The sequence below is a fragment of the Heptranchias perlo genome, chromosome 16 (genome assembly GCF_035084215.1).
Source record: "Heptranchias perlo isolate sHepPer1 chromosome 16, sHepPer1.hap1, whole genome shotgun sequence".
Lineage (NCBI taxonomy): Eukaryota > Metazoa > Chordata > Chondrichthyes > Hexanchiformes > Hexanchidae > Heptranchias > Heptranchias perlo.
Genome location: NC_090340.1, coordinates 45,101,022 through 45,119,767, shown reverse-complemented (window position 1 = coordinate 45,119,767; position 18,746 = coordinate 45,101,022). Strand labels below are relative to the sequence as shown.

Sequence of the window (18,746 nt, the reverse complement as noted above, 5' to 3'; positions counted from 1 at the left end):
TCCCTCATCCCTGGAACCATTCTAATAAATCTTTTCTGCACCCTCTCCAAGGCCTTCACATCTTTCCTAAAGTGCGGTGCCCAGAACTGGAAACAATACTCCAATTGTGGCCAAACCAGCATTTTATAAAGGTTCAACATAACTTTCTTGCCTCTATTTATAAAGCCCAGGATCCTGTATTTTTTTAAACCGCTTTCTCAACCTGTTCTGCCACCTTCAAAGATTTGTGCACTTATACCCCCAGGCCTCTCCCTGTTCCTGCACCCCTTTTAAAATTGTACCATTTAGTTTATATTGCCTCTCCTCGTTCTTCCTGCCAAAATGTATCACTTCGCACTTCTCTGCATTAAATTTCATCTGCCAAACTTATGTCAGAAAGTGGGAAATATCCAACCACAATTGCTGAATGTTTTCAATGCATGCTGCCAACACCCAGAAACTCCCCTCAGGCTAAAAGTTCTCAGGATTTTTAAAATTCTGAATGTCTTGTATACAACTTAAAACAAAATCCAGTAATGCATTCTGTTAAAATGCTTTCATTTATTTCTGTTTTCAGCTCTCACTTGGCTGGATAGATCTACCATAAGCTACAGCAACTGGAAATATGGAGAGCCATCCTCTTCCCCAGCAAATTGTACCTATATTTACAAACTCTCTGGATACCTGAATTGGGCCATGAGCAACTGCAACAACGTGTTTTCTTTCATCTGTGAATTTGGTATGAACATTTTATTATCATAGAATCATAGACAGTTACGGCAGAGAAGGAGGCCATTCGGCCCATCGTGTCCGTGCCGGCCGAGAAAGAGCTATTCAATTTAATCCCACTTTCCAGCACTTGGTCCGTAGCCCTGTAGGTTACGGCACTTCAAGTGCACATCCAAGTACTTTTTAAATGAGTTGAGGGTTTCTGCCTCTACCACCCTTTCAGGCAGTAAGTTCCAGAACCCACCACCCTCCGGTTGAAAAAATTTCCTCCTCAGCTCTCCTCTAATCCTTGTACCAAATACTTTGAATCTATGCCCCCTGGTCACTGACACCTCTGCTAAGGGAAATAGGTCCTCCCTATCCACTCTATCTAGTCCCGTCATAATTTTATATACTTCAATTAAATCTCCTCTCAGCCTCCTTTGTTCCAAAGAAAACAACCCCAGCCTTTCCAACCTTTTCTCATAACTAAAATTCTCCAGCCCTGGCAACATCCTCATAAATCTCCTCTGTTCCCGCTCTAGTGAAATCACATCTTTCCTGTAATGTGTTGACCAGAACTGTATGCAGTACTCAAGCTGTGGCCTAACCAATGTTTTATACAGTTCAGCATAACCTCCCTGCTCTTATATTCTATGCCTCGGCTAATAAAGGAAAGTATCCCGTATGCCTTCTTAACAATCTTATCTACCTGTACTGCTACCTTCAGGGATCTGTGGACATGCACTCCAAGGTCCCTTTGTTCCTCTACACCTCTCAGTATCCTACCATTTATTGTGTACTCCCTTGCCTTGTTTGTCCTTCCCAAATGCATTACCTCACACTTCTCTGGATTGAATTCCATTTGCCACTTTTCTGCCCACCTGACCAGTCCATTGATATCTTCCTGCAGTCAACAGCTTTCCTCCTCACTGTCAACCACACGGCCAATTTTTGTATCATCTGCAAACTTCTTGATCAAGCCCCCACATTCAAGTCCAAATCATTAATATATACCACACTAAATTAGAAGACCTAATTGAAAATGAATGAGGGAGGGAATGTCAGAATTCCATTCAACAACAAAAAACGTGATGCCGAAGAATAGCCTCCTCTAGGATCAAATCTAGGCCAGACTGAGAAGATGAAGGTCTCCTCTTTCTACTGCTATATGGTTCCTACATGATTGGAATTTGAGCAGTGCCCACCCATTTTGTAAAAAGAAAGACTTGCATTTATATAGTGCCTTTCATGACCTCTGGGTGTCCTAAAGCGCTTTGCAGCCAACAAAGTACTTTTGAAGTGTCGTCATTGTTGTAATGTAGGAAAGGCGGCGGCCAGTTTGGCACATCAAGGTCCCACAAACAGCAATGTGATAATGACCAGATAATCTGCAGTGAGTATGGAATAGTTGTCACTGAATTTTCAGCCTCATTCAGAAAAGCCACAGGATGGCTGGTATGGGAAATAGTGATGTCACAGTGATGCAGTCTGAGGTTAAGGTTAATGGACATAGTTGGGGAATGAGAAGAGCGGGCTTCACTGTGCAGATAGCTTTGGCTATATATGATCTGAGATTGCTTGGTGCTGATCGTGGGGTCTGCAATGAGAAAGTGCTTCGTTCCTCAGCTCTAATAAGTTTGTCTTGATGAGCACAGAATTCAACAAAATATAAAATATAAAAATCATCACGTACAAAGAATTATCATTTTATTCTATCTATTTTAGTTAAATATTATTAAAATGAGCATCAATGACACATTTGGGTAGAGCAAAGTGGATAAATATTTGAAGCAATGTAGGATACAAGGCTAGAGGGAGAAAGCAGGGCAGTGGGATTACTCTAGCAAAGAGCTAACACAGACACAATGATCAGAATGGCCTTGTGTGCTGTAAACTTGTGTGGTTCTATGTGCTGACCCGGTACCATTTCAGATACCAACCTAATACCTTGCCTTTACAAATTTAACATAAATCAGTCATGATAGCAGCATATTGTCATGTATTTATCTTTGCAAATACTATACCTAAGTAAAGCAAGCTAATTTTATGCCTGTTGAATCCCATATCTGTCAGCAAATAGTAATTAACACAAATTATTGTTAGTGACAATAAAGCACTTTTGTGACAAAAAAAACCTTTTGTGATTTAGCGTTTAATATGAAGTCATGCTTGGTACAGACTCACAGGTGTTGCCTGGCGATATCTATTCAATATTCCACATCATCATCCCACTGGAATGGCAGCTTGATCCATACTCAGGAACATTCTCATGCACAGTTTACACAGGAGGTGACAAAATATTTTATGCTGAACGTCAAGACCAGTGAGTAACTTTCTACAGTTAAAAATGCTTTATTTTATTTTTAATAGTATTTTAATCTTGGATGAAGAATTGTCGACACAAACAAATAAATATAATCTTGTTTGTATGAAAGATGTAGCTTGCTTTTATTATAGACTGATTGGGAGACCATCTGGTTTCTTCATTTTCCTCATTCTATTTCCCACATGGCAACTCCAATGCTGTTGAATGTAGCGTGAAAAGAAAACTTGTGAGGCAAAAAAAGAAATAAAAAGGGAAAATGAAAAGACAAAAATAAGAGGGCAATAATAGTAGGGGACTTCAACTACCCTAACATCAACTGGGATTCAAAGAGTGTGAGGGGCACAGAGGGCGCAAAATTCTTGATCGGTGTCCAGGAGAACTTTTTTAGCCAGTACGTGACAAGCCCAACAAGTGGGGATGCAATTCTAGATTTAGTCCTGGGAAATGAAAATGGGCAAGTGGGTGAAGTGACAGTGGGTGACCATATTGGGGATAGTGACCACAATTCAGTTAGTTTTAGCATTATTATGGAAAAGGACAGAGTTAAATCAGGAGTAAACATTTTAAATTGGGGGAAGGCAAATTTTACAGAATTAAGTGATGATTTAGCAGAAGTGGACTGGACACAACTACTTGAGGAGAAATCAGTGGCAAGCCAGTGGGAGGTACTAAAAAGTGAAATTCTACGTACAATGCAGACACGTCCCCTCAAAGAAAAAGGGTGGCACTGCCAAATTTAGAACCCCCTGGTTGTCTAGAAGGATACGGGGCAAGATAAAGCAGAAAAAGAAAGCTTATGACTGTCACAGAAAACTAAATACTGCAGAAAGCCTAGAGGAGTATAGAAAGTACAGGGATGACATAAAAAATGAAATAAGGAAAGCAAAGAGAGGGCATGAAAAAATATTAGCTAGTAAGATTAAAGAAAACCCAAAGATGTTTTATCAGTACATTAAGAACAAGAGGATAGCTACGGATAAACTGTCATTTGGAAAGGCATGGTTTAATCATGGATAGTCCGCATGGATTTGTTCAGGGAAGGTCATGCCTTACAAACCTGATTGAATTCTTTGAGCAAGTGACAAGAAGGATTGATGAGGGTAGTGCAGTGGATGTTGTCTACATGGATTTTAGTAAGGCATTTGACAAGGTCCCACATGACAGACTGGTCAGAAAGGTAAAAGCCCATGTGATACAGGGAAATGTGGTGAATTGGATCCAAAATTGGTTCAGTAACAGGAAACAAAGGGTAAAAGTCGATGGATATCTTTGCGAATGGAAATCTGTTTCCAATGGTGTGCCACAGGGCTCAGTGTTGGATCCCTTGCTGTTTGTGGTATGTATTAATGATTTGGACTTGAATGTAGGGAGCATGATCGGCAAATTTTCAGACGACACAAAAATTGGCCGTGTAGTTGATAGTGAAGGGGTTAGCTGTAGACTCCAAGAAGATATCAATGGGTTGGTGGAGTGGGTGGAAAAGTGGCAAATGGAGTTCAACCCGGAGAAGTGTGATGTGATACACTTAGGGAGGGCAAACAATAAAAGGGAATATGCAGTAAACGGGAATATATTGAGAGGGGTAGAGGAGGTGAGAGACCTTGGAGTGCATGTGCACAGGTCCCTGAAGGTGGCAGTGCAGGTAGATAAGGTTGTGAAGAAGGCATATGGAATGCTCTCCATTATTAGCTGAGGTATAGAATACAAAAGCAGGGATGTAATGATGGAACTGTGTAAAACGCTGGTAAGGCCACGGCTGGAGTATTGTGCACAGTTCTGTTCACCACATTACAGGAAGGACGTAATTGCTCTGGAGAAAGTGCAGAGAAGATTTACAAGAATGTTGCCAGGGCTAGAAAATTGCAGCTATGAGGAGAGTTTGGTTAGGCTGTGGTTGTTTTCCTTGGAGCAGAGGAGGCTGAGGGGAGACTTGATTGAGGTGTACAAAATTATGAGGGGCCCAGATAGAGTAAACAGGGAGTACCTGTTTCCCCTAGCGGAAAGTTCAAGAACTAGAGGGCATAGATTTAAGCTGATTGGTGGAAGGATTAGAGGGGATATGAGGAAAAACTTTTTTACCCAGAGGGTGGTGGGTGTATGGAATTCACTGTCCAAATTGCTGGTAGAGGCAGGGACCCTCAACTCTTTTAAAAAGTACCTGGACCTGCACCGAAAGTGCTGTAAGCTGCAGGGCTACGGACCGGGTGCTGAAAGGTGGGATTAGAATGGGCACCAGGTTGTTCTTCAAGCTGGTGAGGACATGATGGGCTGAATGGCCTCCTTCTGTGCTGTATCTTTTCTATGGTTCTAAAGAGAAAAAAGTGAGGAAGGAGGAAGCCAAAATTAAGGTGAGAGAAATAACAGTGAGGGAGGTGAGATTACAATGAGGAGTAAAGAGAGAGAAAAGTGAGGGATGTGAAATACAAAAATGGGTAAGAAGCAGATGGAAAGAAGGGAGAAAGAGAGAAACAGAATGTGACAAGTAAGAGAATGGGAAATACAGAACTGAAAGAGGAGAATGAGTGAAAGATATAGGTGATCCAGACTCTGGTCACTTTTTCTATTTGGATAAGATCACCTTTACTGACTGAATATGAACAAACAACCCTGCTGTACTGGACTCCACAGAAATTCAATCCTCTAGGCTTTAAAGGTGTATAGGGAATATTATATCATTACATTCTTATTAAGCTATTCACATAATTACACTTTTAAACATTTAACCTTTTGATGAACTGAATGACAAAGTAAATATAATAATATTGGTCTTGGTATCATTTGTCTTTCTCTTTTGTTCTTTCTTGTTTGTGTTTTTAATTAGATCATTCACAGTGGCACACGTGTACAAAGCTGCGGGTCTTCTTAATACCATCTCCATTAAATGTAGGACCAGAAAAGGCCACTGGGCAATTGGCAAGACCAACGTTATGTTTGAGCCAATTAATAAAACCAATGGCATGCAGTGTTACAGCCCCAGTCAACTGGACACAACTCTTAATTGTACGGTTCGATATGGAGACACATTGTGGATTCAGACCGAAAGTAACAATGGTATATTTTATTCATGGTGCCCAATTCTTACATTACAAGCTGAAATGATTAGATCTGCTTGTAAACTCTTTGTGTGCTAAGTTTTTACATTTCAATTTTAATTAGTGCCAAAAAGCTACTTTGACCTCCAGGAAATTTTTAAAGGATATTTTATTGTTGTTATTTTAACATTATGTACCATAATTTAAAGCATTTGAATGAGGTTTCATTAAGATAGGAATGCACTGCCTGAGGGGGTGGTGGAAGCAGATTCAATCGTGGCTTTCAAAAGGAAATTGGATAAGCACTTGAAGGGAAAAAAATTGCAGGACTGGGGGAATAGGCGGGGGAGTGGGACTAGCTGGATTGCTCTTGCAGAGTGCCGGCAATGACTTGATGGGCTGAATGGCCTCCTTCCGTGCTGTACCCATTCTATGATTCTTCTATTCTAGTTAATTCTCTTGTACAAATGTTCCCAGGCATTGAGGAAAGATAGGGAAGGAAAGAAAGGTGGTGGGGGGAAGGGTGGTGGCAGTATTGATTAAGGAGAATATTGCAGTGCTGGAGAGAGAGGATGTCCTGGAGGGTCAAGGACAGAATCTATTTGGTTAGAGTTAAGAAACAATAGAGATGCCATTACACTACTGGTTGTATTCTATAGGCCACCAACCAGTGGGAAGGATATAGAGGAGCAAATTTGCAGGGAAATTACAGAGAGGTGTAAAAGCCATAGAGTGGTGATAAATGGGGGAACTTCAACTATCCTAATAGTGATAGTGTAAAGGGCAAAGAGGGGGTGGAATTTTGGAAGTGTGCTCAGGAGAACTTTCTTGATCAGTATGTTTCCGGCCCAACGAGGAAGGAGGCATTGCTGAATCTGGTTCTGGGGAATGAGGTGGGCCAAGTGGAGCAACATTTAGGGTGGGCCAAGTGAGTAACATTTAGGGAACAGTGAGCATAGTATCATAAGATTTAGATTAGCTATGAAAAAGGACAAGGAGCAATCTAGAGTAAAAATACTCAATTGGAGGAGGGCCAATTTCAGTGGGATGAGAACGGATCTGGCCCGGGTAAATTGGAATCAAAGATTGGCAGGCAAAACTGTAATTGATCAATGGGTGGCCTTTAAAGAGGAGATGGTTCGGGTACAGTCTAGGTATATTCCCATGAGGGGGAAAGGTAGGGCAACCAAAGCCAGAGCTCCCTGAATGATGAAAGCGATAGAGAGTAAGATGAAGCAGAAAAAGGGGGCATATGACAGATGTCAGGTTGATAATACAATTGAGAACCAGGCTGAATATAGAAAGTTCAGAGGGGAAGTGAAAAAGGAAGTAAGTGAGGCAAAGAGAGAGTATGAGAATAGATTGGTGACAAACATAAAAGGGAATCCAAAAGTCTTCTACAGGCATGTAGACTGTAAACGGGTAGTAAGAGGAGGGGTGGGACTGATTAGGCACCAAAAAGGAGATCCACACATGGAGGCAGAGGGCATGGCTGAGGTACTAAATGAGTACTTTGCATCTGTTTTTACCAAGGAAGAAGAAGCTGCCAAAGTCACAGTAAAAGAGGAGGTAGTTAAGATACTAGATGGGCTAAAAATTTATAAAGAGGAGGTACTAGAAAGGCTGGCTGTACTTAAAGTAGATAAGTCACCCAGTCTGGATGGGATGCATTCTAGGTTGCTGAGGGAAGTAAGGGTGGAAATTGCAGAGGTGCTGGCCATAATCTTCCAATCCTCCTTAGGTATGGGGTGGTGCCAGAGGACTGGAGAATTGCAAATGTTGCACCCTTGTTCAAAAAAGGGTGTAAGGATAAACCCGGCAACTACAGGCCAGTCAATTTAACCTCGGTGGTAGGGAAACTTTTAGAAACGATAATCCGGGACAAAACTAACAGTCACTTGGACAAGTATGGATGAATTAAGGAAAGCCAGCACAGATTTGTTAAAGGCAAATCATGTTTAACTAACTTGATTGAGTTTTTTGATGAGGTAACAGAAAGGGTTGATGAGGGCAATGTTGGTGACGTAGTGTATATGGACTTCCAAAAGGCGCTTGATAAAGTGCTACATCATAGGCTGGTCATCAAAGTTGAAGCCCATGGAATAAAAGGGGCAGTGGCAGCATGAAATACGAAATTGGCTAAGTGACACGAAACAGAGAGTAGTTGTGAACAGTTGTTTTTCGGACTGAAGGGAGGTATACAGCGGTGTTCCCCAGGGGTCGTTACTAGGACCACGGCTTTTCTTGATATATATTAATGACTTAGACTTGGGAGTACAGGGCACAATTTCAAAATTTGTAGATGAGACAAAACTTGGAAGTGTAGTGAACAGTGAGGAGGATAGTGATAGGCTTTAAGAGGACATAGACAGGCTGGTGGAATGGGCGGACACATGGCAGATGAAATTTAACGCAGAGAAGTGCGAAGTGATACATTTTGGTAGGAAGAAGGAGAGGCAATATAAATTAAAGGGTACAATTCTAAAAGGGGTGCAGGAACACAGAGATCTGGGTATATATGTGCATAAATCGTTGATGGTGGCAGGGCAGGTTGAGAAAGGGTTTAAGAGAGCATACGGAGTCCTAGGTTTTATAAATAGAGGTATAGAGGACAAAAGCAAGGAAGTTATGACGAACCTTTATAAAACACTGCTTCAGCCACAACTGGAGTATTGTGTCCAATTCTGGGCACTGCACTTTAGGAAGGGTGTGAAGGCCATGGAAAGGGTGGAGAAGAGATTTATTAGAATGATTCCAGGGATGAGGGACTTCAGTTACATGGATAGACTGGAGAAGCTGGGGTTGTTCTCCTTAGAGCAGAGAAGGTTGAGAGGAGATTTGATAGAGGTATTCAAAATCATGAAGGGTCTAGACAGAGTAGATAGTGAGAAACTGATCCCATTGGCGGAAGGGTCAAGAACCAGAGGACATAGATTTAAGGTGATTGTCAAAAGAACCAAAGGCGACATGAGGAAAAATGTTTTTACGCAGCGAGTGGTTATGGTCTGGAATGCACTGCTGGGGGGTGGGGGTGATGGAAGCAGATTCAATCGTGGCTTTCAAAAGGGAATTAGATAAGTACTTGAAGGGAAAAAAATTGCAGGGCTACCGGGAAAGGGTGGGAGAGTGGGACTAGCTGGATTGCTCTTGCAAAGACCCGGCATGAACTCGATGGGCCAAATGGCCTCCTTCCATGCTGTAACCATTCTATGATTCTATGACTCTATGACATGGAGCACACTAATGTTTGTGTTGTGTGAAAACTGACCAAAAATCAGGGTTAAAGCTCATTTAAAATATAAACAATATACATAATATAAGAGGTACAGTGAAGCACATTAAAGCTGTAATATAATCTCAGGGTTCAGGCGATAGAAATTATCTCAACTTCGCTGTTATTGTTTATCACACTTTTCATTTTGGCTTTTCCAGATCCTACGTGAATTTGCTGAAATTATTAATGTCTATGTTAAAATCTTTGCTTTGGTGCCAGAAAATCTGTTGAAATATGTGGAAAGATTGACTGCCAACACTGATTAAAGTAAAACAGTTTCCTGAACATCCTGCAAAAGTGGCCAGGATTTTCCTTCTGTTGTAGTATATAGGGAAGTGTTAGTGGAGTAGGTCAAAAGGATTTTCATTGTGTGTCTAAACATCGCACAAATTATTCACCCCAAATTTTTATATTTCTAACATGCACTTCTAATTCTGCTCTGTATTTTGATAGTGAATACATGGCTTTATAACACTGTCCTGTAAATAGCCTGACTGATATTATTTGTGTGCCCCTGTCACTTCATTGTTTATTGGGATAGATCCTGTTACTTATTCAATGATAAGTCAAAGAGTGAACTCTCATAGCCTTTACACTTGAGCGATTAGCTAACATTTGCTCCAATAATTTAACTGGGCCATTGTTATAAGCAATTGTCTGGAAGAACAAAAAGTTGCTTCTAACCAAACATGAATATAACACCAAAAGCAAAAAGCTGCAGATACTGGAAATCTGAAATAAAAACAGAAAATGCTGGAAACACTCAGCAGGTCAGGCAGCATCTGTGGAGAGAGAAACAGATGACCTCAATGACCTTTCATCAGAATTCACACGAATATAACACCAGTACTTACACGTGTTGGAGCTTTGAACAATTTATTTATATTGAGAATTTGCATAAATAGTATGCAAAATCAGCTTTAGAGTGATCAGTTATGCTTACTGATTTACTTTATATAGTGTGCACATTCTACAGTATGTAGAATATATACAAAAATATGTAAAATAATGCATATAGCTATATATTCAGTCTTATGTCCTATGTTTGTTTCAAGCTAAATGTATACAAGTGCTGCACTTGCACATATAAATGAGAAGTCTCATCCCCTGAAAATCCATTGTTTGGCGTATTGCATACCGAATCAATTTCTCAGAGGCCATTTGTAAGGGAGAGCAATCTGACACCACAATTCCAAAAACAGAAATGGCATCTAATGTGGGCGATTTAAATTTCTGATGTAAGAATGCACTGAATTAATGTACAGACACTAAAGTACCTTGTATACAAAGCATAAATAATGCTGATATTTCATGAATAAATTAATAAAATTGATTGTTAGGGGTAAATATTAGGAGATATTTTGATCGGTTCTGTCCCTTTTCATGTAAAAACTTTTGATTTACTTTCTTTAGATTAAGTACTTCCACTGTCATATAAAACTGGTTGAACTGGAACACTTGCAGTATGAAGCCATTATACAATAACACAGTAGATCATATAAGAAATTTTATTGAATAAAATAAATTACTGAAGGAAGCTTGATGCTCATTTTGGCTGCAGAAAACTATAGGCGGCTGTATTTGGATTATTTTAGAATTTTAGATGACATAGATGGAACTGAATCATACACTTAATTGGAATAACTTGTAAAAGATCAATATTATAATTGGTTAAAGAAATTTTAGTTGCAGCACCTGTTCATGTATTTGTTATACCTTATACACAATGTTTATAATTAATTAAATGAAAACATGTTTTCCCTGTAGGTTTTGATGTGACCTATAATGTATCAATTGGAAATATCATTCTTCATGCATCCACTCTACTACCAGGAGTCATCCCTATAGACCAATCTTCCCAGTTCCTCATTGGACCAGGTCAACATCATGTGACTGTTTATGCAACAAATGACACAGGCTCAGTAGTGGAATCTCAGAATTTGACGATTAATCTTCTTGTTGAGATCAGTGGTTTGGAGGCTGTGTTAGAGTCATCTGACCTGCAACTGGGCAGAAATGCCAGCATAAGTGTCTCTGTATCTCAGGGTGCACCAATAAGTTTGCAATTTGATTTTATCGATGCTTATAATATTTTGTCTTATACAATGGAAAGTTCTAATGGAAAGCTTCCAGTTTACAAATTTCCAATGCACCAGGAAGGTAAAAATTTCATCTGTATTGAATTTAATTTTTTTTTCAGAAGTATGTACATGTTAATTGTAGCATAACATTAATGGAAGGGCACCAGTGAAAAAACAATACTAACATAAGAACATAAGAAATTCTATTGACGCCTAGTTCTAGACTCTCCAGCCAAGGGAAACAGCTTCTCAGCATCTACCCTGTCAAGCCCTCTAAGAATTTTATACATTTCAATGAGATCACCTCTCATGCTTCTAAACTCTAGAGATTATAGGCCCATTCTACAAAATATCTCCTCATAGGACAACCCTCTCATCCCAGGAATCAATCTAGTGAATCTTCATTGCACCCTCTCTAAGTATATCCTTCCTTAGGTAAGGAGACCAAAACTATACACAGTACTCCGGATGTGGCCTCACCAGAGCCCTATATAGTTGCAGCAAGACCTCCTTACTCTTATACTCCAATCCCCTTGCAATAAAGCTAACATACCATTTGCCTTCCTAATTGTTGTACCTGTATGTTAACTTTTTATGATTCATGTACAAGGATACCCAAATCCCTCTGACTACCAACATTTCTTAGTCTATCACCTTTTAAAAAATATTCTGCTTTTCTATTCTTCCTACCAAAGTGGATAATTTTACTCCATCTGCCACTTCCTCGCCCACTCACTTAACCTATCTATATCCCTTTGCAGCCCCTTTGCGTCCTCCTCACAGTTTACTTTCCCACCTAACTTTGTAATGCCAGCAAACTTTGATACATTACACACGGTCCCCTCATCTAAATCATTGATACATATTATAAACAGCTGAGGCCCAAGTACTGATCCTTGCAGCACCCCATAATTTGTTCCAACACTATAATAGAATTCCGCAGAACTTCCATTACCTGCACTCTAATTATTTGCCTACCCAATTGTTCATCAGATTATTCATCAAGTTTGTAGATGGTAATTTACGTTGAATACAATGGTATATTTGTTGCATTCCTTTTTAAAAGTACAGAAGAGGAGGTATATAACTTGTCTGATGCTTCCCTTGGGTTGAATTTGACTCCCATCAAAATCTGGCACTGTAACCTACTTAGCAATAACAGTGTTTGAGTTTGGTTCATCAATGGCCCATTCAGGGATCTGTGCCTGGGCTCAGGCACTGGCCACTTCATAAAATGAAATGGGCATAAGAAACCATGAGGAGGCCCCCCTCAGTCAAACACTTTTCCTTTGATATTGCTTGATATTCAGTATCAGTGGGATGTTTCAGAATGAGTACATTGGAGAGGGAAGGAAAAGGAATAAAATAACAAGAAAAGTACAATTTTAAAGGTGTAGTGAAAGTTGCACATAGTCATTTCTGCTTTCTCCCTCTGCTAATTGTAGGTATTTTTCTAGTGACAGTCACTGCTTCAAATATCTTATCTATTGTGCGTCTTGCTGTTGGATATGTCACTGTTACAAATAATCCTTTCAAAAGCAGCGTCAGAATAACACGAGGTAAGCATTTAAATGAGGAGTGTGGCAAATTTCTAAACACTTCACTGTTGTAATTCAAATCTGAACATTGAGCAAATGAAAAAAATTCAGGTCTGCCTGTGATCTGTGCATTTGTCAAATTCAGCATCAGAGAAATGGTTACAGCCCTCCGCATTATCTTGCAGTGCTCATTCATGGGGCCACATATTTGAAGGGGCCCACAAGTCAATTGCTGGGTTGGCCTGGCATGGAGTGTTTTCAGAGTCAAAGTGACATTCACCCCTCTCACCTCTCCTTTAAAATCCTTGTTCTCTACCACCCACCTAGTATCATGTCAAGTTTCTCACCGAGATATCATCACTGCTTTCCTCCCTCAGCTTCTGCATCGAACGACTTCTCATCCTCGTGACTTCAACCTCCATCTCAATTCATCATGCTCTCTCTCCTCTGAGTTCACTGCCCTCCCATCCTCCCTTATTCTCTCCTTCCATATAAACTCCCCTACCCATATTCACGTGGCCTCTCTACTCCCATCGTGTCAATCACGGATAAGGCCATCTCTGATCACTTCCTTGTATCCCTCTCCACCCACATCCCCCTTCCACCTCCCAATCCCACTTCCTTCTGTGTTTGCCCCTGGAAAAAACTCTGCCCCAAGTCACTTACAACAGCACTCTCAAATTCCCAACTGTCTAAACTTTGGCCCTCCATTCAGCATGATATTTCAGCAGCTACCAATCTGCTGAATCACACCCTCACCTTCATCCTTGATGCCCTTGTCCATATTAAAATCATTATTCTCTCTCACCCTGGTCATTCCCCCTGGTACGGCCCTCATCTCCACTCCCTTAAGTTCAAGGGACACAGACTTGAATGTTTATGCTGGACAATTGGTTTAGCCATTCATCACCAGATCTGACTGGATCACATAAAGCACTTTCTGGTGCTTCTCTCCTCTGTCAAAACTGCTCTCTATTCTAGGATCATCCTGGAATCCAAAGAAAACCCCTAGCTTCTCTTCTGCACTACAAACTGTCTTCTTAAACCCCTCTCCCCTGCCTCCTCCACTCACCTCCAATGAAAAGTGCGAGGAGCTCATGGCCTTCTTTGTCACTAATATTGAGACCATCCATTCAGCTGCCTCTGTCACTCCCCTCCCTTCTCCTAGCCCACCAAGCCAACCTTCCCTTAAGGCTCCCCCCTGCCTTAGCGCTGAATTTGCTTCTTTCTCTGGATTCTCTCCTATCTCCCCTCATGCCCTCTCTGAGCTCATCTTGACCATGAGACCCACCTCCTGCTCCCTCGACCCTGTTCCAACTAAACTGCTGACCACCAAACTTCCCTTCCTGGCCCCCATGTTAGCTGATATTGTTAACGGTTCCCTCTTCTCAGGTACTGTACCCCTCCCCTTTAAATCTGTCGTCATCACTCCCTCCTCAAAAAACCCACACTTCATCCCTCTGTCCTTGCAAACTACCGCCCCATCTCCAACCTCCCTTTCCTCTCCAAAGTCCTTGAACGTTTTGTTGTCTCCCAAATCCGTGCCCTTCTTTCCCACATGTTTGAATCCCTCCAATCAGATTTCTGCCCCTGCCACGGTACTGAAATGGCCCTTATAAAAATTGCAAATGCCATCCTATGTGACTGTGACTGTGGTAAACTATCCCTCCTCGTCCTTTTCGACCTGTCTGCAGCCTTTGACGTGGTTGACCACACCACCATCCTCCTCCAACACCTCTCCTCCGTCATCCAGCTGGTGGGACTGCGCTCGCCTGGTTCCATTCTTATCTATCCAGTCATAGCCAGAGAATCACCTGCAATGGCTTCTCTTCCTGCTCCCACACAGTTACCTCTGGGGTCCCCCAAGGATCTATCCTTGGCCCCCTCCTATTTCTCATCTACATGCTGCCCCTGGGCAACATCATCCGAAAACACAATGTCAGGTTCCACATGTATACTGATGACACCCAGCTCTACTTTACCACTACCTCTGTCGACCCCTCCACTGTCTCTGATATGCAGCACTGGATGAGCAAAAATTTCCTCCAACTAAATATTGGGAAGACCGAAGCCATTGTCTTTGGTCCACGCCGCAAACTCAATTCCCTAGCCACCGACTCCATCCATCTCCCTGGCCACTGAATGAGGCTGAACCAGACCGTCACAACCTTGGTGTTCTATTTGACTCTGAGTTGAGCTTCTGACCACTTATCCGCTCCATCACCAAGACCATCTAATTCCACCTCTGTAACATCACCCGTCTCCGCTCCTGCCTCAGCTCATCTGCTGCTGAAACCCTCATCCATACCTTTATTACCTCTAGACTTGACTATTCCAATGCTCTCCTGGCTGGCCTCCCATCTTCCACCCTCAATATACTTGAGCTCATCCAAAACTCTGCTGCACATATCCTAACTCGCAGCAAGTCCCGTTCACCCGTCGCCCCTGTGCCTGCTGACCTACATTGGCTCCCGGTCCACAAACACCTTGATTTTAAAATTCTCATCCTCATGTTGAAATCCCCCCATGGCTTCACACCTTCCTATCTGAATTCAGGAGTGTCAGCGCTGTGCGTTCTCTGAACATAGCAGTGTCAGCGCTGTGCATTCTCTGAACCTGATAGTGTCAGTGCTGTCCTCTGAACTCGGTAGTGTCAGTGCTGTCCTCTGAACTCGGTAATGTCAGCGCTGTGCGTTCTCTGAACTCGGTAATGTCAGTGCTGTGCGTTCTCTGAACTCGGTAATGTCAGCACTGTGTGTTCTCTGAACTCGGTAGTGTCAGCGCTGTGTGTCCTCTGAACTCGGTAGTGTCAGCGCTGTCTGTTCTCTGAACTCGGTAGTGTCAGCGCTGCGCGTTCTCTGAACTCGGTAATGTCAGCGCTGTCTGTTCTCTGAACTCGGTAGTGTCAGCGCTGTCTGTTCTCTGAACTCGGTAGTGTCAGCACTGTGTGTTCTCTGAACTCGGTAGTGTCAGCGCTGTGTGTTCTTTGAACTCGGTAGTATCAGTGCTGTGAGTTCTCTGAACTCGGTAGTGTCAGCGCTGTGCGTTCTCTGAACTTGGTAGTGTCAGCGCTGTGCATTCTCTGAACTCGGTAGTGTCAGCGCTGTGCATTCTCTGAACTCGGTAATGTCAGCACTGTCTGTTCTCTGAACTCGGTAGTGTCAGTGCTGCGTGTTCTCTGAACTCGGTAGTGTCAGCGCTGTGCATTCTCTGAACTCGGTAATGTCAGCACTGTCTGTTCTCTGAACTCGGTAGTGTCAGTGCTGCGCGTTCTCTGAACTCGGTAGTGTCAGCGCTGTGCGTTCTCTGAACTTGGTAATGTCAGCGCTGTCTGTTCTCTGAACTCGGTAGTGTCAGCGCTGTGCGTTCTCTGAACTCGGTAATGTCAGCGCTGTCTGTTCTCTGAACTCGGTAGTGTCAGTGCTGTGCGTTCTCGGAACTCGGTAGTGTCAGCGCTGTGTGTTCTCTGAACTCGGTAGTGTCAGTGCTGTGCATTCTCTGAACTCAGTGGTAGCGCTGTGCCTTGTCTGAACTCGGTAGTGTTAGCACTGTCTGTTCTCTGAAATCAGTAGTGTTAGTACTTTGCCTTGACTGAACTCTGTAGCCTGCCTGATAATGACTGTATCAAATTACACATTCCATAGAACTTGAATTACTCTGCAGCAGACTGGATCAAATTACACATCCCAGACAAAAGGTTGGGTGAGTATTGTCCTCCCACATCATGTCGGTGGCAATACCAGAATGTGTTATTGCCACCATAGTGCTGGCAGTAGACGTGACTGTATACATTTGCGCTCTCTTAGTAGGAATATGCTGGACACACAGGCTTTAGTAATGAGAGTCATAGGGCCGGATTGTGCTCTGAGCGGCGATTGAATGGCGCCAGACTTGGACTTGCCCATAGACTTTTCATGGGCTATTGCACTGCAAGTTCCTCTTATCGGATCCTCAATCCAGCACAGCGTTCTCTCCTGGGCATCTGGGACATGTGTGAATGGGGCAAGCTGCTGTGTTAATAAGCAACGCAGATACAGAACCAGGACATGTAAGTTAGAATAGTAAATTCAATGTAAAATCAGTTACAAAAAGTAAAATAAAGAGAGGGTAAGAAATATTGAATTAAAAGACAGAGATAAAAGAGACAGAAAGAAAAAGTAAAAAAAAGTATGTATTTTTTTAAATGTCCAACAATAATTAAAATGTGATGGAATGTAAAAGTAAATTTTCAGTGCCAGAGAGGTTGTTTAAGAAATAGGAGCAGGAGTAGGCCATCCGGCCCCTCGAGCCTGCTCCGCTATTCAACAAGATCATGACTGATCTTCTACCTCAACACCATTTTCCTGCACTATCCCCATATCCCTTGATGCCTTTAATATCTAGAAATCTATCGATCTCTGTTTTGAATGTACTCAATGACTGAGCCTCCACAGCCCTCTGGGGTAGAGAATTCCAAAGATTCACCACCTTCTGATTGAAGAAATTTCTCTTCATCTCAGTCCTAAATGGAGGCATCTATGGCATCCTATGGATTCTTCCTATGTATTCTTCCTATATATTCTTCCTATGTATGCTCAAATTGCTGCCAAAGAGGCCTAGGTGCCAGACTAGGCATAGTTCTTTTCCGGGTGGCAAAGGATTGGGGATGGGTTGCGTATGAGCATTGCAAGGGGCTTATTCTGAGACTGTGACCCCTGGTTCTAGATTCCTCAACCAAGGGAAACATCCTCCTTGCATCTACCCTGTCGAGCCCTGTAAGAATTTTGTATGTTTCAATGAGATCACCTCTCATTCTTCTAAACTCTAGGGAATACAGACCTAGTCTACTCAATCTTTCCTCATACCACAATCCTGCCATCTCAGGAATCAGTCTGGTGAACCTTCGTTGCACTCCCTCTATGGCACGTATATCCTTTCTTAGGTAAGGAAACCAAAATTGTACAACAGTTGTTTGGCAGTCATTAAGACTTACCATGCTGTTAAAATTTTGGTTGGACTAAAAAAGCTTGATGTACCTTTTTCTGGCGAGATTACTTTGGTTCCATCAGGGCAGTGCAGGAACTTTGCGTTGTTGCATTCATTTTAACAGTGAGACAGCCGGCGAGATCTCCTTCCCGCGAAGCTTCTGGTGGAGCAAGGTATCTGGAACAGCAATGTCCGGATTTCCACATTTAACTGCGCATATGCAGTTGCCGGAAGTTGCTGTCTGATTCGCACTGAAATAACAGTGAGCGCTGTTAGACTCGCCGTTATTTTTAGAGCAAAATCTGGCCCGTAACACTTCTGGACATTTAGAACATTTTCAGGTGTTGTCTAATTGCGCCTGTATGAACTGTGTAAAGTCAAGTAAAAGATTAGATTTTAAGCATCTCAACCTGCTGATGTCGGTAAAATTTGAAAACAACAGCAGACGTCTCAGCTTTAAAAAAAATTAATGAATTTCACTTAACAAGCCACAAGTGTTTGCATAAATCACAAGCAGAAATTCAAAGGCACCACTGCCTACTTTCCACTTGCTCAATGTTCAGGTCTGAAGAATAAGACATAAATTTCAAAATTGCCCTGGAATATTATATTATTAAAACATTAACCCTATCTAATTAAAAGGACTTGTATCTTTTACAGATTCACAAAATATAAGTAATAATGCCAAAAGAAAAAGAACGTTACCTGAAGTAAGTAATTATAGCTTACCACATTTTTAGTTACAAAACCAAGTGTATTCATTGGGGTACAATAGATAATTAATCATCTGTCAGATACAGTTTTGTGGTTGGTTGGTTAATAATTATTGGTTGATATTCT

General features: G+C 41.8%; 1 protein-coding gene across 1 annotated transcript in view; it reads left to right on the top strand.

Moving 5' to 3' along the window:
• LOC137333431 (polycystin-1-like protein 2) overlaps window positions 1-18,746 on the top strand; it is a 119,269-nt gene that overhangs the window by 8,500 nt on the left and 92,023 nt on the right. The window contains exons 3-7 of the mRNA XM_067997581.1: window positions 557-718; window positions 2,869-3,013; window positions 5,838-6,067; window positions 11,090-11,482; window positions 12,849-12,962. Coding sequence (XP_067853682.1) covers window positions 557-718; window positions 2,869-3,013; window positions 5,838-6,067; window positions 11,090-11,482; window positions 12,849-12,962 — 1,044 coding nt within the window. The remainder of the gene's footprint in view (window positions 1-556; window positions 719-2,868; window positions 3,014-5,837; window positions 6,068-11,089; window positions 11,483-12,848; window positions 12,963-18,746) is intronic.